The sequence below is a fragment of the Schistocerca cancellata genome, chromosome 3, assembly GCF_023864275.1.
Source record: "Schistocerca cancellata isolate TAMUIC-IGC-003103 chromosome 3, iqSchCanc2.1, whole genome shotgun sequence".
Classification (NCBI taxonomy): domain Eukaryota; kingdom Metazoa; phylum Arthropoda; class Insecta; order Orthoptera; family Acrididae; genus Schistocerca; species Schistocerca cancellata.
The window spans coordinates 330,818,587-330,838,159 of record NC_064628.1 but is presented as its reverse complement, the minus strand read 5'-3'; the positions used below and the strand labels follow the sequence as shown (position 1 = coordinate 330,838,159).

Here is a 19,573-nt window from a genome sequence, read left to right as displayed (position 1 = left end):
CACAAATGTTTTCGTTAACATTCATGACTTTAAATTTTTGTCAATATGTGAACGACTTGTCTTAACCTATAAAATAAAAACTGTTATATTCTCCTAATGCATGTCTGGGCTGTTATTACTGAAGTAAGAAGTGTATGTGACATCTGTCTGTTTGGTAGAAATAAACAGCCTAGAAAATCATAATTATATGTTTAATGATTACTGATGACTGTCTCATACAATGACAGGATCACAAGAACCTTTCGTTTGCAGCACAATACATTAAAAACAAAAAATCCTGTCTGCTGCAACATCAGCGTCTTCCGTTGTAGAGAATGTATACTCTTCAACTTACAAAGCAAGACTGTAGAGATAACACAATAAGCTAGAGAATCAATTAAATCCTGTTCTTTAGTAAATATCGTTCTCTTCATGCAGATGTTGACAGCAATAATAGGCTACTTATATTTTGGTAATTCTTCCTGTCTGCAGGTGGATCTGCTGTCTCTTAGTTATTTATCAGTAATAATCTGACTCCTTTTCATTAGTCGTATTGAAGCCAGTTTATTACATAAAATAATTGTACTGAATTGGGTACAATGTGCTCTATATGGGTAATGTTCTCTACCTGGAAGAGCATTCTACTCAAAACAAAAATATATCGAGAAATTTGTGAATTCAAGGAACTAAAGCAGAGAGTTTATAACATGAGAAGAGACTTAAAATAAGATCAGTCACCAAAACATAATTATAAGGACAGGAAATATTAATCACTCTCTACATATCAATCTTACTGCCAAATTTGAATCTTACATGAAAACTCAATTTGTACAAATAACCAGTAAGAGACATCACTTATGTGTAAAACAATTTCAAATTTCGCACTGGTATCGATGAAGAAACAGGACAATGAAGTAGTGCATGAACTACAGCTATGACATTTAAGCTGTACACAGTCTGTATAATAAAAGTGATTACTAAAGGAGAAACTACAAAGCCCTGTAATCTTGCAACATGGCAAAAGAATTAATTCTGGATTTATAGGTACTAGCAGGAACACAGAGAAAGCCAGAATTCTGCATACTGACACGAAGTCCGGGGAATATAACTAAAGAAGTGCTATATATTGTATCCAGAAAGAGCAACTAACAAAGGGAAAAAAACCACCATGAAACAGTTACAGTTCTGGTCCTGGAACGAATGTTGTAGAACACCCTATAAAGCAAAATCACACATCTAAAATTTATAAACAGAGAAATACAATACTTACCGATGCTACAGCAAAACTGGCGCCTCCAAAAGCAAATTTGAAAATCACATACACATAAAAATTAGTAATAGAGGCTGTAACGGGTTGTAGAGATAACGAAAGGAAAACAAACGTAAGGAGAGTCATCACCACTGATTACTCTGCACTGTGACGTCCCACACTAAAATAAAACTATGCACTCGAATTTAGGACATATGAAAAATTGAAAAATACGAATGACTCCACAAGTATAAACGTTTGTGAAATTATGTGTCAGACAACAGATACTGATGATGGGTATAGTGCTCACATGGTCTGGCAGAATGAAGAAACATTTTGTAGAACAGAAGAATAGGCAAGCTGTAGGATGTGTAGACGTAGGTCTTGGGAAACACTGTCATTGAAAATCAGAAATTTCAGGCATATTAAGATGTCAAATGTAATTTTTCCAACCTGGTAAGGAAGCTATGCGCAGATCTAAAGAAATTTCAGGCCACTCATGATAGTTTTGGAAATAAAGAAACACACATGGTTTAGATACACACTGTAGAGTGTCACTTGCACAATACACTACACAATTTTAGAAAAAAGCACATAATTTCATTTGTCACTAAAGGTATATAACATTAAATAAACTTTTCAATAGTGTAAATAACGAAAAGCTGTGTTTTCAACAAGGTGTAACATGAGGTTTCGATACTATAATGAACTAAGTAACTGACAGCAGATATACATAATGAATTTATTACCTGTACAACGTTGATGCACATAGATGTTAGGGCCAGACCGAATACCAAGTAGACAATGGAAGCCATCATGTACATTGGGTGCTGAAATGAGACACAAAGCATGATTAAAACACCTACCTCACTATTTGCAAGAGTTTCAGATCTACAGCTCTGAGATACATGACGAAAATTAAGATGCTACATTCTAAACAGCTGCCCAATAATGACTGATAGTACTGACTAACATTATTAAGATATGATTGCATGGAGTGTGAAACTGTGATTTTAAGTGTTAAAGTTCATCAAACATTTATGCTTTTAAGATGATATTATAAGTAAACTATCAAAACAATATATATATATATATATATATATATATATATATATATATATATATATATAAATGGAAACATTTCCGAACAGCTCTAAAAGAGTGTCTATAGCGACAATTAGCTGTCAGTAAAGTGTGTAAGACCGTTTCTCCTAGAAGATGGAAATTGTATCATTATGAACAAGAATCACTATTCCCATAGATTTTTATTTGAAAAATAAGAAAGCTGGTAGTAAAAGAGTAACATAAATTTGCATAAGCCACTGCAAGCTGTCTACCAAAATCAAGTCATTCACAGCAATCGCTAAAACACATCCTTAATATGAGTCATATGTAGCATGTTTTTCAGTTTATTAACTATATGACCTTCAACATTCCCGATAATATACTTTTTCTTTTAGAATATTTTATATCGGTTACATTCTCATCAGTTACATAAAATTTTCTCATCCATTAATGGTATTTTCTCATATAAGTCATATGATGTTTGTTGTATACTAAACTATGTAGTTAAATTTCATTTCCCTATACTCATCTACATAAAATATAATTTCACATTGATATTGCCTTTAGGAAAACACAGAAGAATTTTTTTAGCTCTTAGACTTTAAATTTTAGATTTTTATTACCTAATCACAGTATTATTTGTTAGGTGAGCGGTCTTACAAAAATTCTCAACTGTTCTTGTTTCTAGTGTACTGTAGAGAAATCACCTACATGAATTTTTATATTTTGTTTCACTGTTAAACAACAGTTTCATGTAAATGACATTTTAGCAACAACACTGATGCTGGAATCACACACTATTTTTTTGAGAAAATTGCAGAATATATTGATTTGTAGTTGAATGAAAATACAAGTAAATTGTACACACAATTTGTTTACATTATATTTACAAGAAAAAATAATCACATTTTAAAAATACGTCACCAACATATTTAAACATGTACTGGCAATGTCATGAAATGGGCTAAAATGTTCTCCAAAAACAGATCACTAATTCTCAAAGATTTTCATTATACGAGTTCATAATTATATTTATTCATAATTAATTAACGATGGATTTTTATGAATCAAGATAACAATATGATCCAAAAACAAATCAAAGCATGATATTTTACATCAGCAAAAAGCTGGAATTAACGTATAGAAAAATAAAAATAGATAAAATATGTTAATCGCAAATTTTCATGCAAGTAGATTTTATTACCAAAGAGTACGAAACTTGAGGTAAAACACAGAGCTAATTTAGCATGTTATTGTGAGGCAGCAGCTAAAAGGTTTGTATTTTACTCTGCAGCTTCCTGAGAACTGCATTGTGCATTAGGTAGTTAGTACCTATAGTGAAACACACTGTCTGTAAAATGTAGTGCAACACTTGTGTATTGTGTCGTTGTGCTGTCTGTACTGCTATGTGACAACGTATGACATGTGCTATGGAATATAGCATGACTGAATCATAGAGCACCTCATCATCTACTTACGCTGTCAGACTTGAGTTACGAAAGTTGCATGAAAAACGAGGAAATATTCGTTAACATATTATAAAGAAGAGAAAAATAAAGGAAATAAATAAAGATAAATTGATAGGAACAGGAATACACAAAGAAAGAGATATAGATATAAATTCATATTTCAAGGTTAATAATTAATAAATAAACAAGAAACTTTAAAACAAGTGTACTGAAGTGTGGTATTTAGTGGTTGTGTGCCAAATTTATTTATGTCATACAAGTTATGTGAATAAGTTAGCTGTTGGTTATTTATTAAAGGGCACTTCCGAACGAATTATTGTTAAAATAACATTATTTGTACAGAATTACATAAGTTGAATGAAATGTATCTTTAGAGGTAGACTATGAAATAAATTTATCAATGTACACATTCACAGGATCAAACTACTTACTATTACATAAAAATATTTGACGCACAATCTAAACAACAAAATCAAGTTTGACTGTATATACCACATACTGTGAATGTGTACATATATAGTAAAGAGTTTACTCTGAGATGTGTTGCTGGGTGAATTTTTCAGGAGAGCATGTTCCTTTATAATAACACAGCTGTGAAATACGGCACTGCATTTATTCAATACTCACATTGAAGAGTTTGAGTCTTAATTACTGCTTACAATAATAACAAAGTGTATATTGTATCTGATACAGGAATGTGTCATACCACAGGAGAAATGAAGTAAGGAAATATGTATATCCAACTTACAATACTGCAACAGTGTATTAGATTATATATTGTTTAATAAGAAACCCTTGTTCATGTTCATGTACAAACACCAGAGGTAAGACCCTGACTGCAAATTCACAATGGAGCATCTGCCAAAAAAAATTGATAAAATTTAAAACCAGCATATTCATTGATGCAAGCCTACACAAGAAAGATTTTCAGTGCAACAGATACTAATGATATTGCACTCATTTTAGAGATCAATATCAAAGAGCAATTGAACTGGTGTAGAGATTGTGCACAGATATAGCCGACGAAAAATGTTCAAGTCATGGTTATTTCTTATAGACACGTACTCATTAAAATGTGGTCGTAATTTCTTAGTCTCTTTAAACAAAGAAAAGATGTTGTAGCATTCTACAAATAGACAAATAACGAGTAATTTCAAATTTAGAGTATGACTGGCTCTAACAAATTTTCTGCACAACACGTGCTAAACAGTCGGTTCAAGGAGCGCTGACGATATTAAAATATAATGCCAGGTGTTTCAGAATGGTATATCGGATTTCATGGTTTCATAGCATTTATTATGTTCAACTTAAATTTTAAGGTATACACCAAGTGAAACAACAACCTAAACAGTTCTGTTTTATGCAAGTACAGGACGACCAAGAGTGATTAAAGAACGTGTCGGACAGGTGGAATAGGCTTTCGTGTGTAGCGCCAACAAATCAGTCTGGAATTAGTAGTCGTGGATTAGTAGTTCCAGTGAAATCAGTGTGGAGACTTGACAACGATGAAGGTTTCCTGGATAGCGTGGTCTTCAGGGATGAACTGACGTTTTACCTAGGCAGAAACGTGAATACACAGAAGGTGAGCATGTGAGGGATCAGAAAATCTCCAAGGGATGGTGTAATTTGAACGACACTCTCCTAAATTTAAAGTTTCAGTGCGATATACAAGCGGAAGGTTTATGGGTCTTCCTTTTTTGGTGGAGCAACAGGGGCTCGTGTATATTATCTCGTTGCCCTAGAACCATGGCTCTTTCCTCGATTCAAGAACCTGAACCACACAACTTTTATCTGGCAGCAAGATGGTGGGCCACCACACTGGCGTTATTTTGTTCGCGACTGGTTAAACTACGTTGTATCCGATCGCTGGATTGACCGCAAGGGGCCGGATGACAGAGCTTGTTACGCATGGTCTCCATGTTCATCCGATATGACGCTATGTGATTTTTGCCTTTGCAGGTTTGTAAACGATTATGTGCCTCCGGTACCAGCTTGTCTACCAGACTTCAGAGACAGGATTGAAGCAGTTGTTGCAACAATTACTCCAGTCACACTGATCAAGGCTTGGGAAGAACTCGTCTATCGACTCGATGTGTGCCATGTGACGAATGGTGCTCAGAGTGACCACTTGTAAGGAAAACTGTTTCAATTGCTGTCTCATTTTATGTATTACTTTTAACTGTAAGTGAAATGTAACAAATGCTACAAAGCGCTAAAATCCGAATATTCAGGTTGAAACTATGGACAAACATAACGAAACGTAACCATACCAGTTCGTGTATTTGAGAGAATAAAATCTATACTATTTATCTTAGTTTATCATCAAAATAAACATATAGCAATCCGCTATAAACGCCAACGAGAGGTGCTGCTAGAACCATCCTGAACTTCTAGTGAATGAATAGATATAAGTCAGTAAGTGTCCACTTTTAGGTAATGCCAAAATAGCTGACGAAAAACCTTTCTGTTTGCCCAGTCCATCCTTTTACATTGTGTAGAGTTGTAAACAGATTTTCTATTAATTTATTTTAGTGTTCTGTGATTGTGAATGTTTATTTTGTATAGATGGTTATAAATTCTTTGCTTTGTTTATTATTGTACTAGTATGCGTAGGAACCTCTTCGCCAGTACCCTAGACAGTGGGCTAATGGCGCAAGACCCTTGCCTCGATAAAAACAAGCTGGTATTGAAATAACGACAGATAAGTAAGTTTTTGTTGGCTTCACTTTATATTTAGATTCCATAACTAAAATCAACAGAGTGTAAAATAACCACGTGTACAAATTTGTAGAGTTATTAGATAAAATGAAAAAGAAACATTTTTGTTGTTTGACACAAAAGCACAGGTGCAGCCATTCCACGCTAGGGTTTGGTGAAGGGGTTCAAGCTTGACATCCCTTAGATCAACGTTTGCAGTTTTATTGACTGCTTCGTTTACAAGAAGTTGTCACTGGAACCTTATTTGCAATACAGTTACTTCTTACTGCTAAGAAGTGCAAGCTTTCGTTGCTGTTAGTAGTGTCCATCTCTCTGCACATACAGTTACATTAGTATTATTTAAGTTATGTTGTGTTCACATGAAAGATTCTACTTTTGTTTACAGGTTTCTGATAGTTGATTACACACTAATCGAGTTATCTGAAATGACTCACTTACGGGGAGGTACAATGGAATATTCTAACAGCAAGGCATCAGTCCACAGAACGATTTTCAGGGAGGAGGTCACTAAATCATGTCACATTTCAAAGACGTTTTGCATGTTTTTGTGAAACATGATCCCTACAGGGAACGGGTAAACCCTGCAGCCTTCGAACTGTTCGTTTGAGGAAGCGGCGTTGCAGCGAATTCAGGACAACGGTGGCAGCAGCGCACGATACACAGCCAGTGAAACTAAGAATCTTCAATGCCAGTGTTCGGAACGTCCTGCCTTGCATCCATTCAAGTATCAGAATGTACTAGACCTAGACTGAAGACGTTCTCCAGTGAGTGGAATTCTGCCAATGGTATCTACACCACATTATAAACATTCTTGAGTTGCGTATGTGTGTTTTAGTTGCTGAAGAGGATGCCCTCACAACAGAAGGAAAATTCAGCAGCCACAGAAGCCATGTCTTGAAAAATTCTAAGGCACGTCGTGTGTTCCACAGCTAAAAGGAGTGTACCCTAAATGTGCGAGATAGTATTGTTAACAGCCATTTGACTGGACCATATTTTCTACCTAACATGCTCGGTGGAGGAAATTACGGTATCTTCCTCCCTGAAGTGCCGGCCGCTGTGACCGAGCGGTTCTAGGCGCTTCAGTCCGGAACCGCGCTGCTGCTGCGGTCGCATGTTCGAATCCTGCCTCGGGGATGGATGTTTGTGATGTCCTTAGGTGAGTTACGTTTAAGTAGTTCTACGTCTAGGGGACTGATGACCTCAGATGTTAAGTCCCATAGTGCTTAGAGCCATTTGAACCATCTCCATGAAGTACTACCGCAAGTGTTGCAGAATGTTCCGCTAGCAGTCAGGCAACGATTATCACTCCAGCACGACAGGGTCCCACCAAACATTGCCCTTGATGACAGAGAACATTAAGACAATCGTTTCCCCAATTGTTGGGTTGGGAGGGTTGGACCTCTGGTGTCACCACAATGCTCTCTCGACCTGATTCCTTTGGGCTACTTTTTGTACTGGATCGGTGGTGGGAGATGAAGCATCTGGTGTACGGGACGCAAACAGACAGTCCAAAAGAGCAGATAGCCCAGTTTGCCTTCAACCGTTATTTGACTGGAGCGAGTCGGACAATTATTAGCACGCAGATACCTGTTGTGCATTAATGTAAACGGACGAAATTCTGTACAATATCTGTAAAACACTAGACGACAGACTGAACACCATCTCTGAACATCAAAACCTTCTTGGACTCCCAGCGGGGATATGATGGACCTGTGACACTTTTGACACATTAAACAAGTGTTTAGTTTCTTCGCCTCTAAACACTCCATGTATTTCTACACTTAGTTTTCTTACCCACTCTATTAACAGTGAAATAACATTTCAGAATTTCCCCACTGATAATAAAGGAGAAACGAGCAGAAGTAACTGCTCGCATTTTGTACTTATTATTGATCAGTGCAGTGATACTGAGTAAAACATTCCTGGGAACTCTATTGCACTCCATTGTGTTGTTAAAAACTCAGAGGCTACGAAGAGCAGGTTATTTCATTAATTGTCAAAGCGTGCTTTGTATGTACGAATGTTATCAATATAGATGCAAACATTATGAGATTAATTGTAATTTGTTGTAACGGAGAAATCAATTCTGTACCAAATGCCCTTTCTCCGCGACGCGCTTACCATTCCTAAGCGAACGAGCGACGAAGCATTCCACTCTTCTTTGTATTTTCACTATATCCCCTGTTACTCATTCCTGTAAGGGGCATAGACTGATGAGCGATGTTCACGCGCGTGTCAAACGAGGATTTAATAATTTTTGTCTCTTGAGGATGAACTACATTTTGTTAGTATTCTTACAATACATATCCCTTTTGCCTTTGCTTTACTAACAGCCAGTTTTATGCAGCTCTTGCAGTTTAGGTCACCCCAAACGCACACTAGATATTTCATGTTTGTAACCATTATCGGTAACTGGTCATTAGGCGTGTAATCGGACAATAATGGAACTTTCCGTTTGTTTATAGGGGGTAAGTCTCAAGAATCATCGGGCCTCGCAAGGTCTTCCTGTATTTCGCAACATTTCTAAAGTTTACCGAACTGCCGATATACAGTAGCATCACCCACGAAGCGTATTACGAAGCTTATAATTGGGGATATCCTGCCTTAGCTGCCTCACCCTGCATAATAAACAGTGACAATTCCTTGGGCTACTCTGGAAGTTACTTTTAATCTACATTTGGCTATTTAGATACAGAAAATATAACACTATATTTTACCTTACGTACTAAAAAATTTTTCCACAGAGTAGAACGTAGTGAAGTAGAATACACTCCAGGAAGGAATTATTTTAACGGTACGGAAATCAGTGGATGTGATGTACATGTAAATGCAAACAAATAATTATAATTTCAAAAAAACTGGATAATTATACAACAGAAAGAACTTCACGTTTTGAGCAAGTCAAAAACTCGTTGGTCCACCTCTGGCCGTTATGCAAATAGTTATTCGGCTTCGCATAGAGTTGTTAGCTGTGCTCCTGATGGATATCACCCAAATTCTGACCAATCGTTAAAATCCTGAGACTGTTGGAGGGTCCTGCCTGTAATGTACCAAATGTCCTCAACTGGAGAGAGATGAAGTGCCGCGGATGACAACCAAAAGCATCCTGATACACTATGTGATCAAAACAATCCAGACACCTGGTTGAAAATGACTTACAAGTCGCGGCGCTGTCTATCGCTAATGCTGGAATTTATTATGGTGTTGGCTCTTGATGGCGGCTTCCACTCTCGCAGGCATACGTTCAATCAGGTACTGGAAGGTTTCTTTGGGAATGGCGGCCCATTCTTCACGGAGTGCTGCACTGACGATAGGTATCGATGTCGGTCGGTGAGGCCTGTCACGAAGTCGGCGTTCCAAAACATCGCAAAGCTGTTCTATAGGATTCAGGTCAGGACACTGTGCAGGCCACTGCATTACAAGGATGTTACTGACGCGTAACCACTCCGCCACAGGCCGTGCATTATGAACATGTGCTTGATCTGTTGAAAGATGCAATCTCCATACCCGAACTGCTTTTCAACAGTGGGAAGCAAGAAGGTGCTTAAAACATCAATGTACGTCTGTGCTGTGATAGTGCCACGCAAAACAACAAGGGGTGCAAGCCCCTCCTTGGAAAACACTACCACAGCGTAACACCACCGCCTCCGAATTTTACTGCTGACACTACACACGCTGGCAGATGACGTTCACCTGGCATTCATCATACCCGCACCCTGCCATCGGATCGCCACATTGTGTACCGTGATTCGTCACTCCACACAACGTGTTTCTGCTGTTCAGTCGTCCAATGTTTACGCTCCTTACACCAAGCGAGGGTCGTTTAGCATTTACCGGCGTGATGTTTGGCTTATGAGCAGTCGCTCGACCATGAAATCCACGTTTTCTCACCTCCCGGCTAACTGTCATAGTACTTGCAGTGGATCCTGATGCAGTTTGGAATTACTGTGTTGGTCTAGATAGATGTCTGCTTTTACATATTATGACCCTCTTCAAATGTCGGCGATCTCGTCAGTCAACAGACGGGATCGGCCTGTACGCTTTTGTGCTGTACGTGTCCCTTCACGTTTCTACTTCACTATCACATCGGAAACAGTGGACCTAGGGATGTTTAGGAGTGTAAAAATCTCGCATACAGAAGTATAACACAAGTGACATTCAATCACTTGACCACTTTTGAAGTCCGTGAGTTTCGCGGAGTGCCCCATTCTGGTCCCTCACGATGTCTAATGTCTAATGAGGTCTCCAAAATGGGTTACCTGTCAGTAGGTGGCTGCACAATGCACCTAATATGAAAAACGTATGTTTTTGGGGTTGTCCGGATACATTTGATCACATAGTATATGAAAAGGAACCCCAGACATCACTCCTGGTTATCGGATTGTATGGCAGGCGACAGTCAGAATGGTATCCACCATGATCTGGGGCGTCTCCAGAGACGGCTTCGTGCTGGAATCTCATTCACTAAAGTACAGTTGTCTTGAGTGAGCACTCTCGCTTCGAACTGAACCCCGTTGCCCAGTGACGACGTGTCTGAAGACTCTCCAGACAGATTTGCGATGCGAAACTTATTGTCGCCCACCATAAGGCCTGACAACCAGCAGTGATGGTCTCGGGTGGCATTTATTTTCATATAAGAACCCCTTTGGTTGACATGCGCACCCTTACAGCACAGTGGCACCTCCATTATATTCTACGTCCCATTTGGATGTCTTTCATCGTAAGCCATCTTGTGCTTATTTTTCAACAAGGTAATGCCCTCCGGCACATGGCGAGAGTGTGCTTGTCAAACCTTACCTTGGTCAGCAAGGTCGCCGGACCCTCCCCAAGTGAGAACGTCTGGAGCATTGTGGGTAGCCGCCTCCAACCATCTCAGATTTTTGATAATGTAACGCGCCAATTGGACAGAATCTGGCACATTATCCCTCGGGAGGACGTCCAACAGCTCTATCAATCAGTGCCAAGCCGAATAGTTGCTTGCGTAAGGACCAGAGGTGAACCAAGGAGTTATTGTCCTGCTAAGTTTTTCAACATATGTCTTTTCAATAAATGTCTTTTCTGAAATTTTAATCTTTTGTTTGTCTGTACAAGTACATAATATCTAACGATTTCCCTCCCTTCAGCATAATACCTCCGTGGTGCTTCGTTTCCTTTGTCTGAGAGTGTATGTTAGTAAAAACCGCAGTAGCTATATTTAAGATACGTTTATTACTGCACTAGAGGTTTCGTTATTAAAGATCAGTTTCAGATGAGTAATAACGGAATTGTCCAGCCCAGCATGTCGAGAACTACAGTGAAATTTTTCACTCAGGAAGAATATCCAAAAAGAAATGCCTGCAGTTTTAGATACTAAGGCACACCGGAAGTATTGTTTTCTTTTTTTAAATGTTAGGATTACTCATTTTTTCCGCATGCAAACCCGCGTAACAGCGGCTTGTACAGCCCTTCTTGCTTAGGACGCGTGTCGGTGAATAAGAAGCCGTGACAAGGGTAAGTAGTGCCGCGTACCTTTAAGTCCGACGTGGACACACGTGAATTTTAGGCATTTAAACCGTACGAAAAAGTCTGAAATTATTAATTTTTAGACAACTTTCAGTTCATATGTAATTGTTGCAAAGAGTCTAGCAGAGGAAATTAAATCAAGGCAGTGTATAATGATACATTATTTTCATCAGTTAGGACATTAATTTGCAGACATTAAATATTTTATAACAGTTCATGTAGCAGTTCTTTTAATAATGTATGTTTTGTTGACAATGAAACAATTTCTTGTAGTCGTCATTAAAGTTCGAAGTGGCTATTGGATGACGAAAATTAACACTTTCGTTACACTAGGCACGCCTGACAAAAGAAAATTAATTCATTACGGAACTACTAGGAATTACTAGCTTTATTTACACAGAACTGAAATGCAGTCAGAAACTGTCGTAGGTGATGCTCTGAATTTTGTGCTGCGTGTCAGGCATATAATGAAGGAAAATGACAATGCAGTGATGACTTACGTCTATCGACACTCAGCCGCTGAGAAATCTGAAATGACAATGAACTATCGGAAATTATACTGTCCGACAATTTTCTGCAAAGTGCTTTACACTGTTGGAAAAACTTTTTATCGACAAGATGAATCACAATATTTATAAGTGTGACCTGAATTATATTTACATCTTTTCTCCGTACTCTTAAAGAGAGAGGTGTCGTTATGACCTGGACAGGAATCCAACAGAAGCAATGAGTTATTCTCTGCGTTTCGGATGTCACTTCAAAAATAATTGTATTTAATTTTTTAGATTTTTCTACGCTGATTACATAACTTTGGCACTAATTTTCCTTGATGTTCCTGCAGAGGAAGGGCTGCGGAAACAGTAATCGACTGATACCTATCAATCGGCTGCACAAGCAACTTTGTCTTTTTTCCCTGTAAATGACACAGTTCGGTTGCGCGAAACGTGACTGATTGACTTTATATGCATCCACTAGGAGGTAGCAAAAATCTTCGTCTTCACGTCAGCTACAAATTTCCCTGTAGTATGCCTATTAATGATATCTCCTCTACTTGTTTACGCGAGGTAAACTTCGTAATTTTGCGATTTCCTTTCCCTCATGATGTCTTGAACCCGTTTAACCAGGTCGAAGATGCCTGGAAATCAGTAATGTTCATCTCACTTGCAGTTCAGAGCGCCCAGTCTAGCACATTAACGCTGCACTGATTCAGAGGCGCAGTTCTAAATCTTCCGAATAATTACTCTCTCACATCTTGTCGAATTTCATTTTGGCGTATATTTCGCGTTTGGTGTAAATTTTTCTGCCATTTATATAATTCATGTTCAAATTTTACAAAACGAAAGTGTATTTTGGAACTGCTTAACTTTTAGTGTTTTTTCCATCCTTCGTTTAACCAAAAAATTTACAGTGTTCTCTTTCTCACTGAAAGCTGTAACTATGCATGATTTCTTTGCGCTTGTAAGGTACTCTGTTTTTGTTCTCGACTTAAGGTAGCACAAAATCATCTTTACAACTACAGTTCACAGAATTACTTAAGTTATTCCCTGTTCGTTATAATTTTTCCACATTTCCTTACCAACTGCGATATCATTGGAATGAATGACCAAGAAATTATAATTAGCTTCCACATTGCTGCAAAACTCTGGAACCTTTTATCTCCATCTTTAACACTTAGCGAAGCTGCGAAGGAAACTAATAACTATTATGGATATTAAACGACTTACAAATTCAAGCGAATAGTAAATATGAACAACTATGTTAGAGAAACTACCAATGGAACCTGAAATTCGCTTCACAAATTACGATAGCTTTGAGCCGTGTTATCTGTTTATCGATGTTCAGTCAACTGAGGATATGTGCCCAGCGTGTTGCGTGTTGCGTGTTACAGCTATGGCAGGAATGTGCATTGCTCCAGCCGCCTGTAGAGATAAGATTTTGATAAATTTCAAATTTTTAAAACAATATTTGCTGTGTCTTAGCGGCTAAAATTTTGGCGCTGCCTTTGTTTCGGTATGTTCTTGTATAAAAGATTTCAGGGGAGATTTCGACACGACGGATTCGACAGTTCAGCATGTTATTGTGTTCCATACATATACTAACGGCAGTGCTCGTGGCAGGCGGACAAATCGAAGTGTTCCATAAGATGTGGTGGCTGTTTATTTTGAAGTCATGACATTTATGCTGCTTTGTGAGATTTTGGTACGAAGTCTGTTGACGAACTTCGAGTTACATATAGATATTCATTAAAGGCAAAACTGGTTGTGGCGTATCTGAAATGCAGCTGTGGTGGTTTTTATTGACATTTACGTTATTTTATTCCCATTACTTCCCGTATCAAACCGAACAAGGATTGACAATTTTTTATTCCGGCAGTTTCAAGACACGTAGAATTATTTAACTGTTAGTACAAGATGAAGAAGAATATTAGTGTACTATTTTCATTGGTATGTGATTCTGATTTCGTAAAAATACAGTTATATAACACATAACACATAGACTACTCGTTGTGTGTAGAGTCAAAATATTAAATTAAATAAGCAAGGGACATCACCTACCTGAGGAACGAAGTCGCCGAATCCGATTGTCGACATCGATATGAAGACGAAATAGAAGGACTCGAAAAATCCCCAGTCTTCCCACACGAAGTAGATTGCGGCACCGACAAAGATGTAGGCGAGCAGTATGAAGATGGCGATCGAGATGGGCAGGTTGAACTCGTCGTCGACCTCGAAGGCGGAGGGCGCCGGGGTGCCGGGTTCGAGCCCGTCTAGGGGCAGCACCGTCTGTCCGGGCGGGGCCGTGGTTACCGGCGGCACACCTGGCGGAGCGGCGGCGACTGCGGGGGCGGCGTCGGACTGCGGTCTGTTGAGCGGCACGCTCGCCTCCGCGTCCTCCAGGGCCCCGGGGTCAGTCCCCGGCGGCACCTGGCTGGGCCGGCGGAACGTCGCGAAGTCGTACACCAGCTGCACGCCCTTCCACACCTCCTGCACCACAATCGGAGTCCAGTTGAAACGCAAACAAAACCCAATATCAATACATTTCTTCAGAAGATAATTTTCTGTAACCATATTAGCAAAACTCTCCAAGGTATACAAATATCAGTGAGAAATTAATAAACCGGTGGGATAAAATTGGAAAGCGAACTAATGCGTTGCAAAGCTACAGACATCGTAAGAAATGTTCTGGAACACATTAAACAAAGGTTCTACATCACGTACGGGAAATTACGACATTACAACACATTTACCGAAACAGAAGCTCTTCACGCGTCTGAAACCATGATTTAGCTGCAACAGGGTCCACAGATTTTTTGAAAGAAATAAGTAATTTGTATCGGTTGTTGTAGGTTCCCATTTTATTCTTCTTTTGCAGACTGCGTCGTTTCGGCTGCGTATCCTTTCTCAAGTAAGTGTATACATATTACAAAAAACGTAATTACAATACAAATTACAAAGCTACCACAGTTGATAGTCACCAAAAGAAAACCAGATAAAAGCAGCATTAAAAGGACGCTTACGACATTTAGCCCATTAATTACACATGTTTTGGGTCAGAGTTATTTTCACGGGCAGTCAGTGGCTGGCATGATATACAATAAAGTAAAGTGAAACACTATGAAAGTACAAGTAAAAATAGTCAACAGGCAATAGTTAAAAACGTTGTATAATATAATGTTTAGTCCTTTACGACCTCGAAAGCCGTACGCTCGATATTCAGTACAATCAGTAGCACACAACTAGGACATTCACTGTTGTCAGAGCGCCCTGAACTGTGTGCAGACACAAATAGGGGGAAACAAGTTAAAAATAAACTTCAGCGAACAGACACGCTCATATGTGGTCTGTGACAACCAGGAGATAAACATAAATATTATAAGGGAAAGCAGGAACAATTACTTCTCTTTATTCAGTGTACAAGGACTGTAACCGACGCTATCGAAATATACACTATGTGATCACAAGTATCAAGACAACTGGATGAAAATGACTTCCAATTCATGGTGCCCTCCATCAGTAATGCTGGTTTCTAATAGTGTTGGCCTACCCTTATCCTTGATGACGGCTTCCACTCTCGCAGGCATACGTACAGTCACGTGCTGGAAGGTTTCTTGGGGGATGGCAGCTCATTCTTTACGGAGTGCTTCACTGAGGTGAGGTATCGATGTCGATCGGAGAGGCCTGGCACGAAGTCGGAATTCCATAACATCCCCAAGGTGTTCTGTAGCATTCAGGTTAGGACTCTGTGCAGGCCAGTCTATTACGGGGATCTGTGGTTTAACCACTTCGCCACACGACGTCCTTTATGAACAGCTGCACGACTGTGTTCAAAGATGCAATCGCAATCCCCTAATGGCTCTTCAACAGTGGGAAGCAAGCAGGTGCTTCAAAAATCAATATCTGCCCGCATCTCGTGGTCGTGCGGTAGCGTTCTCGCTTCCTACGCCCGGGTTCCCGGGTTCGATTCCCGGCGGGGTCAGGGATTTTCTCTGCTGGGTGATGGCTGGGTGTTGTGTGCTGTCCTTAGGTTAGTTATGTTTAAGTAGTTCTAAGTTCTAGGGGACTGATGACCATAGATGTTAAGTCCCATAGTGCTCAGAGCCAATTGAACCATCAAAAATCAATTTAGGTCTGTGCTGTGATAGTGTCACGCAAAACAACAAGGGGTGCAAGGCCCCTTCATGAAAAACACGAGCACACCATGACACCACGGCCTCCGAATTTTACTGTTGGCACTACACACGCTGACACAAGACGTTCACCGGTCATTCGCCATACCCACACCCTACCATCGGATCGCCACATTGTGTACCGTGATTCGTCACTCCACTGTTCATTCGTCCAATTTTTACGCTCCTTACACCAAGCGAGGCGTCGTTTGGTCTTTACCGGAGTGGTGTTTAGCTTACGAGAAACCACTTGGCCATGAAATCTACGTTTTCTCACCTCGCCGCTAACTGTCATAGTACTTGCTTTGGCTCCTGATGCAGTGTGGAATTCTTGTGTGATGGTCTGGATAGATGTTTGCCTGTTACACATTACGACCCTCTTCAACTGTCGGCGGTCTCTGTCAGTCAACAGACGAGGTCGGCCTGTACACTTTTGTAGTGTACATGTCCCTTCACGTTTCCACTTTACTATTACTTCGAAAACAGAGGTGCTAGGGATGTTTAGGACTGTGGAAACCTCACGTACAGCAGTATGACACAAGTGGCACCCAATCACCTGACCACTTTCCAAGTCCGTGAGTTCCGCGGAGCGCCCCATTCTGGTCTCTCACGATGTCTAATGACTACGGGGGGGTCTCTGAAATGGGTTGCCAGGCAGTAGGTGGCAACACAGTGCACCCAATATGAAAAATGGTTTTCGGGGTGTCGGATTCTTTTCATCACATAGTGTAAGTTGTTCAGTAATAGCATCATAACAGCTGATATAAGCAATTAGCTACATACGAATACGATAATCTACAAATATTCGTCTTTGGTCTTAAAAAACAGAACTATTTAGAACATTACCATAAAATGATAAACCTTGATATCTGTTGGCGGATAGCAAGTAAGACCGATTTTCAGGAAAATCTTAGGACCAAAATGTGAGAAAACAGTTTGGGTGAAAAATAAATGAGGAAACGGCGAATTTACTATTATGAACAACAACAAGATTATAAAGAATAACCTAAATGTAGCGTTACCGATGAAAAAACACAATTGTCTAACAGAAGTTCACAAAAACCTGACAGAAATTGAAATTCGCATAGAAATTATTTATGATAAAAAATTTAATCTCTGATTTAAAAAAAACGACCTTTTTTTAGCAGATTACCCGACAAAAGTAGGGCTGAACAGAAGAACGTGAAAAGAAATTCAGTAAACGAATCAAGAGCTACTTACAGTAAAGGAAAGCAAAATGTGCTAAAGATGTTCAACGCGCCCCGTAGGTGCACACAAGGAAAATAAAGGGTATTGTAGAGGAAGAGACAAGTACTGAAATTAAAAAGGATGTAATGCGCGGTTGTAGTCTTTCTCCTGTGCTGTTCAACCTGTGAAGGTGATGTAGAATTTTAGACGACCCGAATATCGAAGAAGGCGAAGAAATTCAAAGAAGAAAAGTTGGAACTAAGACTCAGAGTGAAAAGATATCGAAGATAATATAAGATAATGAAGAACAATAAGAGTACCTTTGAATGGAGTACATAGTCTAGTACGCATGTAGTATGTGTTCAGAGAAAACCAATGAACGGTGAAAAAACGCGTCAATGAACTGTGAAAAATCGCGAAGTTCCAGAAGAGAGATTAGCCATAAATTTATCGAAGTTGTGGACCATGTCGACGGTGGAAGTCTGCTCCCTGGAAACAAAACAGTGCATGATGGACGAAGCAAGGAGCATACGAGACAAAGAGGCAAAGAGGTAATTTGTCAACAGAACTTAACACAGACTTTAATTTGTGAAACAAATTTTTCAATGTAAACATTTGTAGCATAGCATTGAATGCAAGTGATCATGTGCTGTGGGAGAACCGAAATGAGGAGAATCACAGTGTTTGAGATATTATTCTATACAAGGATTTTGAAAATTGAGTGCATTGTAAGATAAGAAATGAGTATCTCCGTAGAATCGGCAAGGAGAGGTATAAGTGGAAACACTAACTAGAAGAAAGGACGGGACGATTAGACATGTGTTACAACATCGAAGGATAACTCCCAGCATACATGAAAAATCAACAGAGGGCAAATACTATACCTGAAAACAGAGTTTGCCATATCTGTACATAACAAATAGTTTAGGTCGTTTGGTGTAACAGCTATTCTGAAATGGACATTGGCAGAGGAGAGAAACTAGTGGCTGGCCACATCAAACCATCTATCAGCAGATATGTGAAAAAAGTCCTAAGGCAACGGGAACATAATCATCGTGTAAAACATAATTAGAAGTGAGACTGTTAAGCATCACTTGTTGAAATGGTGTGATACATTAACCACATGTTTCGCGATTACGTTGTTTCATTATTAAGTGCCATTAAACAAGGACAAAAAAATCATTACACTGGAATACTATACATACTGACAACCACGTGAAACTGTTTATATTGTCATGTACTATTACAGACCGTGAAGGCACTGTGAAAGATTCTACCAGTATTGGCATACTCAGGAATTGTTCAAATGGCTCTGAGCATTATGGAACTTAACTTCTCAGGTCATCAGTCCCCTAGAACTAAGAACTACTTAAACCTAACTAACCTAAGGACATCACACACATCCATGCCCGAGGCAGGATTCGAACCTGCGACGCTAGCGGTCACGCGGTTCCAGGCTGTAGCGCCTAGAACATCACGGCCACCCAGGCCGGCATACTCAGAAAGTGACAGGGAAACTTCCAGTAACACATAAGGGAAAGTCGTTTATGAAGCTGTATTTCCTGGTTCTTTTTAAAACACAAAGTCATCACTAAACCACCTTTCAAATTACTGGGATGGCTTTGAAGACATTCACTACTCTCCTCACGCGCGGCCGTTGACCATACAGCCTTGTTGCGATATGAGATTTTTTTGACAAATTTTGGGGTACAGGAAGCTTGTTCGGTCCGTATAATA

The 19,573-nt window shown here is 39.4% G+C and overlaps 1 protein-coding gene across 1 annotated transcript in view; it reads right to left on the bottom strand.

The window, feature by feature from the left end:
- LOC126175030 (uncharacterized) overlaps positions 1–19,573 on the bottom strand; it is a 90,467-nt gene that overhangs the window by 19,737 nt on the left and 51,157 nt on the right. The window contains exons 3-4 of the mRNA XM_049921532.1: positions 14,538–14,966; positions 1,978–2,058 (exon numbers count right to left, since the gene is read on the bottom strand). Coding sequence (XP_049777489.1) covers positions 1,978–2,058; positions 14,538–14,966 — 510 coding nt within the window. The remainder of the gene's footprint in view (positions 1–1,977; positions 2,059–14,537; positions 14,967–19,573) is intronic.